The 12161-nt window shown below is 37.1% G+C and overlaps 1 protein-coding gene across 2 annotated transcripts; it reads right to left on the bottom strand.

The window, feature by feature from the left end:
* Nucleotides 1–8356: 8356 nt before the first annotated feature.
* Nucleotides 8357–11272, bottom strand: LOC125231734 (E3 ubiquitin-protein ligase RNF146-A). 2 transcript variants are annotated; one of them, XM_048137295.1, is made up of 6 exons: nucleotides 11117–11272; nucleotides 10949–11040; nucleotides 10720–10873; nucleotides 10256–10447; nucleotides 9684–9891; nucleotides 8357–9000 (listed from the first exon to the last, which is right to left on the bottom strand). In XM_048137295.1, exons 1-5 carry the CDS (start codon nucleotides 11133–11135, stop codon nucleotides 9692–9694), a joined length of 657 nt encoding a protein of 218 aa, XP_047993252.1. In that variant the 5' UTR covers nucleotides 11136–11272; the 3' UTR covers nucleotides 8357–9000; nucleotides 9684–9691. The 2 variants fall into 2 exon arrangements, with proteins under 2 accessions (XP_047993252.1, XP_047993251.1); XM_048137294.1 differs by having other exon boundaries at nucleotides 9696–9891.
* Between the last annotated feature and the right edge of the window lie 889 nt (nucleotides 11273–12161).

Raw genomic sequence — 12161 nt, 5'->3', positions numbered from 1 at the left:
CCTAAGGCGAATTCAATTTTTTTCAGAAATTACCTAAAATTAAGTGACAATTTCTTTGAAAATCTACATCAAATCGAAGTAAGTTTTGTACTAAATTAATCTTCAACGTTTACTTAAATTGCTGTTATGCCTTAGTGATTATAAATTGCTATTATTGATTTTTGCCAATTTTTTGAAAACGAGCCTTCACCGGTACAATTATTACCACTTTTGGACATTTTCTCATATTTTGTTAGACCAAGTAGAAAAAGTCCTATAATGTGATATATATTTATAAACTACTCGCAAAGCCCTTTAATTTGATATCACACACGGTATGATCGAGCGCTCGGTTGCGATTTCACTATTTTTAACACGAAAGCCCTCTTAAGTGTTTTCCATTGTCCAGATTCCCGTCCGCGGTCGTTTTACGACGGACGTCCGCGTAGTATGTTCCTAGCTGGAAGCTAGGAACATACTACGCGGACGACCGTCGTAGCGCGACCGCTGACGCGGATCTGGACAATGAATCTTATACTTTTAAACTTTTAAACGAGCAATTCTTGTATATTTATTTATTTATTTGTTTATTTATTTATATATACCGACGATCTCGGAAACCGCTCTAACGATTTCGCTGAAATTTGTTGTGGGGGTTTTCGGGGGTGAAAAATCGATCTTACTTATCCTTAGGTCCCGGAAAACGCGAATTTTCGAGTTTTCATGCGTTTTTCTTCGCGCGCCATCTCGTGTGCAGTAGTTGTACTGTTAAGACAGAATTCTTTCGGTCGATGTAAGTACTATTTATTGCAAAGACTAGATGGCGACACAGGTCAAGGCTAACACGAATAGAAAAATACACTATTTGAGCTTTTGTGGCGAAACACGCGCGCCATCTCGTGTAGAGTAGTTGTGTTGTTAAGACTGAGAATTCTTTCGCTCGATGTAGGTACTATTTATTTTTGAACTAGATGGCGACACAGGTCAAGGATACGAAACAGAACCGAGCGAAGCTCGGTCGCCCAGATATTATACACTTAACCGTGCAAACTATCGGTCGACGGTTGTGGACGTGGCTTTGAGCGCATGGACGCCCCATCGAAATCTGGCTCGCTGGATGTTTTGGTCAGCCGAAGCCACGTCCCGAAGACCGTGCACACTGATCGGTCGCGGTCGCGGTCGCGCTACCGCGGACGTCCGCGTAGTATGTTCCTAGCTTAAGCGCAACACACACCGAGCGCGGGCGCGGGCGGGTGCGTGCGTCTGCGGGCCCGCCGCGCGTTGTGTTAGCCAGTTTCAAATGTACATCCACACACACAGCGCGGGCGCGGGCGGGTGCGTGTATCAGCCACACGCGCCCGCCCGCGCCCGCGACATAGACAGAGGGCGGGTGACGGCCTGACGGGCGGTAGCTTTTGACGTGATAACGTCTAATAACTCGTTACTACGGGCAGCATGCACGAAAAAGATGACGTCATTGTCCCGTTTCCCAATATAGCTTAAGCGCCATCTATTGGCGCGCGTTGGAACTAAGCGGCTGATCGATGCGCTCGGTATGGTTGTAGCGTGTGGCCTGAGTAAAGCACCACAGCTGCGACAGATGGCGCGCCCGTGTTTATTATTTTTGAGTGTTTGTAATTTAAAAACATGAAAGATTGCATTAAAATAAGCATCTTTTATAGAATGAAGTTGTTTGAAAAACCTACTTATTTAGGAGTTAGAGCAGTACGAAGTTGCGAATTTTCCCATAGTATTTACTAAGGCGCCAGAGACAATAAATTTACGATGATTTTTTTTACCAATATAACCTATGTTAATATTGATAAATCATATAGAACACGTTTAAATAAGGATGTTTTGTTATATAAACTTTTTCTTCTCCATTAATATTTACTGAGATATTAGGGTTCTAAGATTAGTAAATGGCACTAGCACTTTAATAAAATTAACGCGTGTTTCGCAAACGGTCTAGGATACAAAATGACGACTTTTATATAGGTTAGGTTCGTTAGGTATCTTCAAACGGCCGAAGGCTCCTATTCTGTGCAGTTTCTGTAATAAGCGGGGCTTCGTCGATATCGCTTTCTGTCTCTGGCGCCTTAGTAATGCTACGGGAAAATTTTGCAACTTTGCACCACTCTAACTCCTAAATTAGTAGGTTTTAAAAAAAACTTTAATTTATAAAAGATGCTTATTTTAATGCATTCTTTCTAATAAGAACAAAACACTATGCTAGAAAGAGTGCAGAGGAAGTTCTGTAGGCACATTTACAAACGACTGTACGGATATTACCCATATATGTATCCATCTCTATTCGTAACAGGAATGGTTGGTCTTCAAACTCTAGAAACCAGACGGAAACTGCATTACCGCCAACTGTTTCACCATAGAGTAGATGACGCATCCGTGCTTGAGAGAATGGGGCTGCAAGTGCCAAGAGCGAATGTGGTGGTTGGCATGCCGGGCGCGGTGCCGGCGCGGCGGCGGCGGCGCCTGTTCACGGCGGCCGGCGCACCGCTCGAGCCCGAGCTGCTCTTAACCGCATCATGTTGGAGACAGACGATATTGACATATTTGCTGATAGTGTTGGTGTGTTTTACAGAAAACTCTTAAGGTTCATAGACTCTACACTCCTTAGGTGATTAATGTAATAACCATAGTTTAACTTTTAAGTGTGTTTGCTTTTATTTATGTCAATTTAACATGTACATAATTATATTACCACATAAGTGCTTTGGTGAAATACTGTTAACTTTTGTGTATTTTTAATAAATAAATAAATAAAAAAACGTGAAAAAGTCCCAGAATCGGGCCCCTTTTGCTATACTCTGACCGCCCCTGTCTATACTACTGTAATGTTTGACGTTATCACGTTAAACTACCGTCCGTAAACCGACTTTACAGACAACCAATTTTTTTCGTAATTCCTTGGTTTGCGTATAAGCTCACACACAGCGGGCGTGCGCGGGTCGGGCGGGCACGTGCATTTCATGGCGTTTGTATTTATTTACAAAATTTGTATCCTGTTTCGTGTGAAAATTTGTGTCCTGTTGTTTTGTTTGTTTGTTTGTATTTGTATCCGTGTGGTGACGGGTTAATAATTTCACCACCCCCTTTTCTTCCCGTGGGTGTCGTAGAAGGCGACTGTGGGATATGGGGTAAATTGTGGCGTAGGCGAGAGGCTGGCAACCTATCACTGAAATGTCACAGTTTAGTTTTCTTTCAACCCCTTATTTGCCAAGAGTGGCACTGTACCTAACTTTAGCAGTTTCATGTGCTCTGCCTACCCCTTTATGGGAAACAGGCGTGATTGTATGTTGTTGTATCCTGTTTGTATATTTTTGCACTCAATGTTTCATGTACTCTTCAAAGGCTGGCTTTACATTTCGATTAACGGATTAACTTTTAAGTTAACTTGAAAAAATGTTAACGGACTCGTTAACTTCCGTTAAATTTCTCCGAGTCCGTTAATCGTTAATTTAGTAGGGCACAGGCGCCATCTGCGCTGCGAAAAATACGTTCTGAACGCTACTATAAAAGCCCGAAGTACGGTAAATCCTCGGATTTGCCGGTAAATCCTAGGTTTTACCGATGTCGATTGCTAAAAGTCCGAAATATTACTTAAAAAGATATTTTTCACGTGGATTTGCTTTTACTAACTTTGATTCGGTGAATCCTAAGCTTTACTATGACGGCTGTTGTAGTGATAGGGCAGCAAATTCGAGCCCTATTTACGAACACATTCGCTTCCCTAACCTCTACCGCCCAAAGTACCACAACAGTCCCGTCACCGCCAGCGTCTCTCCTGACACAGCTCTTGGCAGTAGCTCAGGCGATCACTGCCTTCCACGTGCAGCCTAGAGTTCAATAGGCTAGCTGTACTTCGGCCTTTTACAGAAATATTGTATAATACGTTATAGTGTAATATTTAAAGAAAAGTTCATTCTTTTTCACGTGTTAACGGATTAACGATTAACTTTAACTTACGTTAAATTTGTCGAAATGTATCGCTTTAACGATTAACGAAGTTAACTTTTTTAGTAACGGATTAGCGATTAACGAAGTTAAATATTTGATTAACGGTGCCCAGCTATGATGGTGCGACTCTGTCCGTCTGTCACATTTCTAAATATCTCGAGAACTACTTATGCTATCAACTTGAAATTTGGAATAGTTATGAACATTGTTAACTAAATAACAAAATTAAAGGATTTTTTTTTTATTTATTAATATTAACTATACAAAATGGCCAATATGAAAGGGGGGCAAATTGTAAATGTCAAGTAACTAGGTCAAGTGGGGTATCGTTAGAAAGAGCTCAAATTGTACATTTTTTTGTTGTGGAAAAAAAACAGAATTATGAAGGAAAATGTAAAAAAAAATACCGTTCCCCCCCCCCCCCCCCCCCATCTCAGAAGTTTACCAACATAAATTTATGAAATTTTCACCAAATATAGCTATTATAAGGGTGACCCTCTACATTCCTAACAACGTTTGTTCTATTATCACTTGGCCTAACCGTTTTGGCCTAATGGGCATGTAACCAAATAATCAATTAGCATAACATCGTACTAGGCATAGTGTAATGGATGGCCTAATCTTTATTTGTCCTATTTATTATTACTATATTATTTAAAAGGCCTTATTTTATTTGCGATAAAATTTATGATCATAAAAACTTTTCATCTATTTTATTATTCTATAACTCTTTTCGCCTCATATGTATTAGCCTAATATATAATGCGCGTAATAATGATTGGCCACATATTAATTGTTGCCAGGCTCTATAATGTGTGGCATAACTAACTAATCTGAATTACACACATTCACATTACCTATAGTGTATAGCTATGTCACACATTATAGTGTATTTGTGTGCTGAATTGTTGCCTAACCAGTATACTACTTGTTGGGACTGTGACCATTAAAGAAACAACTTGCTGCAAAAAAAGTGAGTTAGGTTAGGTTAGAACTGCGACAACCCAAAATCGACTTGTTGGCAGAAAATTGGTTTAGATTAGGTTAGAACTGCGACCATTAAAGAAACAACTTGTTGCAACAAAAGTGGGTTAGGTTGGGTTAGAACTGCGACAGCCACAAAAACGACTTGTTGGCAGAAAATTGGGTTAGGTTAGGTTAGAACTGTGACCATTAAAGAAACAACTTGTTACAACAAAAGTGGGTTAGGTTAGGTTAGAACTGCGACACCCACAAAAACGACTTGTTGGCAGAAAATTTGGTTATGTTAGGTTAGAACTGTGATCATTAAAGAAACAACTTGTTGCAACAAAAGTGGGTTAGGTTAGGTTAGAACTGCGACAACCACAAAATCGACTCGCTGGCACAAAATTGGGTTAAGTTAGAACTGTGACCATTAAAGAAACGACTTGTTGTCAGAACAGTGGGTTAGGTTAGGTTAGAATTGTGACCATTAAAGAAACAACTTGTTGCAAGAAAAGTGGGTTAAATTATAGTAGCAACAAAAATATTAGGACACATAATATTAGCTGAAATCGCTATAGGAGTATTAGTTAGTAGGCCATACAATGCATTAGGAAGAAAAAGGATTATGACAATGAATTATTATGAAAAACTGTATTAGTATAACTAATGAGTATGCCAATTAACATTAGACCACAAAATTTTAGGACAAAAATTTCATCCAAAACTTAATAGGGCAACCACAATTGACAACGTTTCAAAATTTTCAATGTCCCTAAATCGAAAACCATTTCGAGGTATACGTTTGTAGATCACATAAATAATTTTTTTAATTTTTTTTCCGTATTTTTAGTATAAAAAATCTTAAAAATAGTTTAAAGGGGAAGTGACGTCAAATAGCTGATTTAGAGCTGCCACTATAACAAAAAAATCTTTCAGTTGGAGTTGTCACTTGAGTTTGACAGTGACACTTATCACAGTTCGTAGCAAAAATAGCAAAGATATTAAAAATTTCAGGGCTTAGTCTATGGTTCGTAGTCATTCACTATAGGTTGACAGTGACATATGACAGTCAGACATACCGGACTGTTTGAGCTGACAGTTAAAACTATTTTTTTTAGAAATGATTTTGTCGTTTTCTTAGGTGTATGAAACAACACATGTGACGTCACGAAGCTGTGTCTTGACGTTTGTAACTTACGCTCTTTTTGCTCGAAGTAGTAATAAGAAGGGATTTTCTCATTAAAATAGAAGTTTTTGGAAAAATAAAAAAATACGTGTATCTTTTAGTATTGAGTTCTTTCAAACCAAACAATAAAAAGTAGTACTCAAAAATATGAAATGTTGTCAATTAGGGCATATCATCGTTAGGCGAACTGATCATTATATCAAAGAGTTTTAGGCGAAACAAAAATAGAAGAAAAAACTTTAGGAATCTAGATATACATCCCTATTATAATGAATATTACAGGAAAAATAAAATCGTACACGTATCTTGAAAACTTTTTTTTTTTCAATTTATAAAAAATCTTACAGATTTGCATTTTCAATTTCAACACCCTTGCGGGTGTTTATTGTACCTGAATTTTTTAACAAAATAACAATACAATTGCCTGCTTTCAAATAGAGGTAAAATGGTTAAAATCGGTTCACGGAATAATCAGTTATTCTATAAAAATCATCTTCCATACTAGCTCGCGCACATTAGTTTACTCAATTTGCCGATAGATGTCGCTGTATGTTGAACGCTCATTTACTACATCGCGTTTTTCCTGATATAATGAGGTCGGTTCAGGAGAGTCCTTGCGACATGTCGTAAGTCGTAAACTATTGAAGTCGAATAGTCTTGATTTTATTTGGACAATAAAATTGTATAGTAAAACATTACTTGTGTGGGAAATTGATTCTTAAGGAAATTAGTCAAATCTGTAGAGTTCTATGAATAACATTTTTTAAATTATGGTTTCTTATTAATTTCGTGAACCCGGATTTTTTTTCTTTTGCGAACTTTATTCCTCAAAACAGGCAGAAACAATAATTCCTCGTCTGTGTCCGTATCTTCTGACATCTTGGTGCAGACTACCAATGATCGATGGCGGTAAGAACCCGCGTCGGGCTCGACGCGGGCCCGCCACGCCCGCTGTGCCCGCGCTCTGTGTGAAGGGTTTGAAAAACGCGCCCGCCTGCTAGGACCCGCGCCCGCGCTCGGTGTGTGTTGCGCTTTATTGAATCACTACGTGTGACAAGGTACAGAACTCATTACTTATTTACGCCGGTGACTGTACATTATGGCATTTTGAAGTTTTGACCTGACAAGAAATACTCTGTCAAACAAGTCTGTCAGTAAATAAGAACAAAGAAAACTATAGGTATCCTTTTTTCTAGCACCATAAAGAAAAGGATGCATATAGTTTTCTTTGTTCTTATTTACTGACAGACTTGTTTGACAGAGTACACATACAACTTGCATTTACTATGAAACTGCGTCCATCACGTTATAATAATGAATGGATGGCTCGATTTCGCGTAATTGAACGCCAGCCTTGAGTTCTCACAGGACAGGATTGAAACATTCGAAGTTTCAAAACGATCCCGGACGCAATTTCATTTGACATTGACAGTTCATGACATTTAGGTGAAGTTGATGAAATATAACCTCAAAATGTCAAGTGAGTAGGGGTGATTTCAGGAGTGCACCTAAAAATTTAACCCCAAATTTTGAATCAAAAGTAATAAGTATACTAATATAATATAATATAATATAATACTCACTTGACATTGGCAAAGTGCCCTGGCAGCAAAAGCCAATCCTAACAAAAAAAAAAAAAAAAAAAAAACCTCAAAATATTATTTGGTGCCTTCTATCCGTATTTAATATAATATAGTTACTAAACAGTGAGTTTTTATATCAAACGTAACGCAGTTACATAATTGAATAAAACTTTCGTACTTATTTGATCTTAACCTAACTATCTCGCTCAGTTCAAATATATTTTTCAGGTAAAATGCAGAGGCTGATATCATTAGCAAAAATGGTATCAAATGTTAAACCAAGTACACTTAACGGGACCCTTAATATTATACCATCCTTCTTCAGCACGTTTCGAAGCCCTGTTCTGCAAGAAAAGCTATTACCAACCTCTTCACCGATATTTAGTCAAGTCTGTTCATTCAAAGTGAAAGGTCGCGTTCGAAGGCGTTGCAAGGACTGCTATATTGTGGTGCGAGACCAGAGATCGTATGTTATATGCCCAAAGTTCCCTCGTCACAAACAGATGGCAATGAAACCCAAACCTCACAACACTTGGATCTTGACACATGCAACTCAAAGTCCTGTACGTGCCTGGTGAATATTGTTCAATGATTTATTATACGATTATAGAATATTTCTCTTAAAATATCCTCCTTTATGTCTGTAGGTATGAATAAAAGATAGTTACAAATCCACACAAAGTGTATTTATTTTAACTTTACATTTTAAATATACAATAATTAACAAAGATTGTTTAAATAACCTAAATACAACTAACTAACATAAAATAAAGATACTTGCTTTTAACTATGATTTATACTGCAGGAAACTGAGTTTTATTGTGTGATGATATACAGATTAATATCGGAATTGGGGTTTGCTTCAAGTTTATTACACTATTATGTAATTTACGCTAATATTTGTTCTGTGAAAACTATATCAACTCGCTAGCCTAGCTCAAAACAAAAGTCTCCAAACGAGAATGTCAGCCCACAAAAAGTAAACAGGCAAGCTGAACAAGAATGTTACCTGGACAGCAATAAAAGATAAAAAAAACCCAGTTTTAGGGCAAATTTATTTAAATTGATACATGAGCCTTGGGTCAAAATAATTTGGAGACTTCTGCTCTGAGCAATATACTATATATTATGTGCTTCCTTGATAATCTTGTCTTAACTTCTCGTATGCTTAGGAGCAGATCTGCAGTGCCCAAGATTGTATTATACATATTATTTAAGACTAACACCTTGAAAGTTATGAACCAGAAACATGTCTAAAATCATGTGTCCCCATTTGTATGCCTCATGTGATCCAACAAGTTGATTGCACTGAAAAAAAAAGCTCAGAGAGAAATTTGGGTTATAATGTCTATTAGTTACTACAAAGCTTATACCAGATGCCATCTAATTTTGGTGGTAACTAGTAGGATTTTGCCACTGAACATATTTTTTTCACGAAAATTTTGATGTTATATACCAATCCATACTAATATTATAAATGGGAAAGTGTGTGTGTCTGTTTGTTTTTCACGGCAAAACGGATCGTCGAATCGTGGTTTTTAAGTGTGTCGCTTAACTTCAAACCTGGGTAAATCCATTCTGCTTTAAGGTTAAATATATAAAAAATATAAAATGATCTGAAAGATAATCAACCTTATACCAGAATGGATTTACCCAGTTTTGAAGTTAAGCGACACAAGTGGAGACAGTTCAAGGGATGGAGAGTGACATAGGCTACTCTTTGTCTCTTTCTAACGCGAGCGAAACCACAGGCAAAAGCTAGTAATAAATATTTTTTTGCCAGTACATATAAAAAAAATCATAACTTAGACACAAGCCTCCAGCCAGATATATACTAACTATGCTATGCTTCTACAAGTATCAGTTTTCCGCTAACTAATGGAAGCTACAACAAACTTGTAAATACTGCAGTTGTTATATTTATATGTATAACATGAAGTCAAAACTTTGAAAACATTAACTTTCCATTCCTGATAAAATTTTAGTATTACCTCCATATTTACCTGGTTCTGTGAACTAATTCATTGACTTCATTATCTTGAGGAGTGATCTCCCCAGCTTCACCATCATCACTATCTACTATCTCCACGGCTTCAGCAGCATTACTACTGTCATTGCTGGTAAGATCAATGGTGTTTGAAGTGTCAGATTCGTTTTTAGTTTCAATACTTGGATTATCAATCTTGATTCCAGCAATACCTGTAAAACAAACAGGCTGTCAGACAGACTAAAAGAGTGGAGAGCTAATATCATCAGGCAAGTTCAAAGTGTTTAAAGAAATATTTGGCTATGAACAATAGTAACAGCAAAAGCTATTTGTCTAAGGGTCAGTACAGCCAGACTGGAATCCTACTGCATTTGTATGGCAACTATGCAGTCTGTGTACAATTGCTGCTGGATGCAGTCCATCTGTACTGTATGCTAGAAAAAATTAATAATACAAATATTAATCTTTTATGAGTAAAATTCAAATAGTCTAGTTTCATAGAAATCAACTGATCACATAAAAGTAGGGCATTCAAAACTTTGTAGAAAATATACGTAACTCTAAAATGCTTGATACCTTTAGCTGGCAGTGTGGGAGTGTCTCTCTGAATTCTGCGTCTCCTGGTCCTGTCATTCTGTCTCATCTGCACCATATTTTGAAAGTTTATTCTGTAGACAGCCCCAGCTAGTAGTAAGGTACATTCAGCACTTCCAGCATTATAAGCATTTTCTAATTCAATATTACTTCTCTCATCATATTTCCACCACCCTGGTAAAGATACATGATTACTTATAATTGACACATTACTTCAGCATCAGGGTGTCTACCATTGGTTTAAGGCTCATGATAAGAATAGAATTTATTCATAAAAAGCAACAAAAGGTTTACATTTAAAGTTTTTTGAAGCACATTTAGAGCTTAATACCTTTTGCCTACTGGGCATTATTTATAATAAATAGTTTGGTAGTGTGTTAAATTTATTGATGAATAAAATCTTTCCCGGAGCCTAAACTTGATGTATCAACATAATGAATACATACCATTCCTTCCCTCATAATACCATTGAAAGCCTTCATTCACATCGTCAGAGCTAGCTTGTGGATATGCTTTCTCTAAAAGTACTGGATGGTCCAAATAATCAAGTGGGATTTCTGCTCTGCACATGGCACATTTCTTATTTTGAATTGCAACTCCCTGTAAATCATAATAATGAGAAATAGTAATCAATAGTTAAATAATGAAAGTGATATACAATTTTCTGAAAATTACCTTTACACAAAGAAAACAAAAGATGTGCCCACACGGAAGCTGGGTAGGGTGATGGCATTTTTGTAAGCAAACTGCGCAATCTTGCTCTGCAACTAAAAATATATATAAGTGAATATACAACCCAAATCTCGTTTGTATGGTGTCACTAATGTATAGCAATTAGTCTACCTTGCGGATCATTACTCATTGTGATTACTTATGACGCTTTGAAATAGCAAAAGTGGAAAATTCAGTAACGCATAATGCGTTATGAAAATATTACTTTGAAATCACACTGTGGTAAATATTTAATAGAAACTTTCTTTAAAGCTGGGTCAACTAGTCAAAAACCAAACATTATGATTAATGTCAAAATTTAATGGTAGGAACTGTCAATACGTTCAAAAATATTTATTATAGACGTAACAGACGGGTATACCGGACTAAGATCTTGGTCTTGTTTCTATAGTCTGTCAAACCGTTACCATCAGTAGAAAAATGCGGCATATTCAAAAAAATGTTAAGTGAATTTTCTAACTCTTCACATAATCGAAGTGATACAAAATTATTGTGTTACGATGCAGACTGACGGGAACGCAGCTAGCAATCTGCTGTACTGCAAAGACATAGCAAAGACAACACTACTAACGTCATTTAAATAGGAAATTTCCACCTTAGGCGTTAAACATTTGCGATCCCTCACTGCGCTCAGGATTCTATACTCGACATGTACTTTTACCGTCACTGTTACACCTTAGTTCTCTTAAGCAACATTATGTACCAAAAATGGAACATATTAGCTGTGTACTCGCTGTCACGTACGGCACGGATCTGTTAGGCTGAACTAGCAACGTTCAAAATGTGCTTCTACTTCTTTGCAGATTCTAGTTGTTAAGCGTTATTTACTCCACATAACAGTATTTTTACATTACAGATGTGATACACCTAGATCATAATTCATGATGTTGTTTTTAGCTACCTTAAACAAAGTTTAAATTTAAAATGAAAAATATGGATCCAACTTCAACGGTATGTGTGGCTACCGACAAAATCAAGGAATGAATGAGGGATGGATGGTAGTGGAACTGGAAGGAAGCATGAACGATTGAACGGAAGTGACTGAATGCAATTTTATAATAGAACCGTTTTTCCCCCGAAGGGTAAAAAACGGATATTTAGGTTCCTGCCGAAGCTTGAACCACTAATGAGATTAACACCTTCATAACTCGGCCCT

Source organism: Leguminivora glycinivorella, chromosome 12 (genome assembly GCF_023078275.1).
Source record: "Leguminivora glycinivorella isolate SPB_JAAS2020 chromosome 12, LegGlyc_1.1, whole genome shotgun sequence".
NCBI classification, from domain to species: domain Eukaryota; kingdom Metazoa; phylum Arthropoda; class Insecta; order Lepidoptera; family Tortricidae; genus Leguminivora; species Leguminivora glycinivorella.
This window is presented reverse-complemented; position numbering and strand designations above follow the sequence as displayed.

Coding starts and splice junctions, on each gene's coding strand:
- LOC125231734 (XM_048137294.1), bottom strand. Junction 9,892..10,255: donor TCCCACACTGCCAGCTAAAG/GTATCAAGCATT, acceptor TTTGTTTTACAG/GTATTGCTGGAATCAAGATT. Junction 9,001..9,695: donor GAATTAGTTCACAGAACCAG/GTAAATATGGAG, acceptor TTTTTTTTTCAG/TGCAATCAACTTGTTGGATC.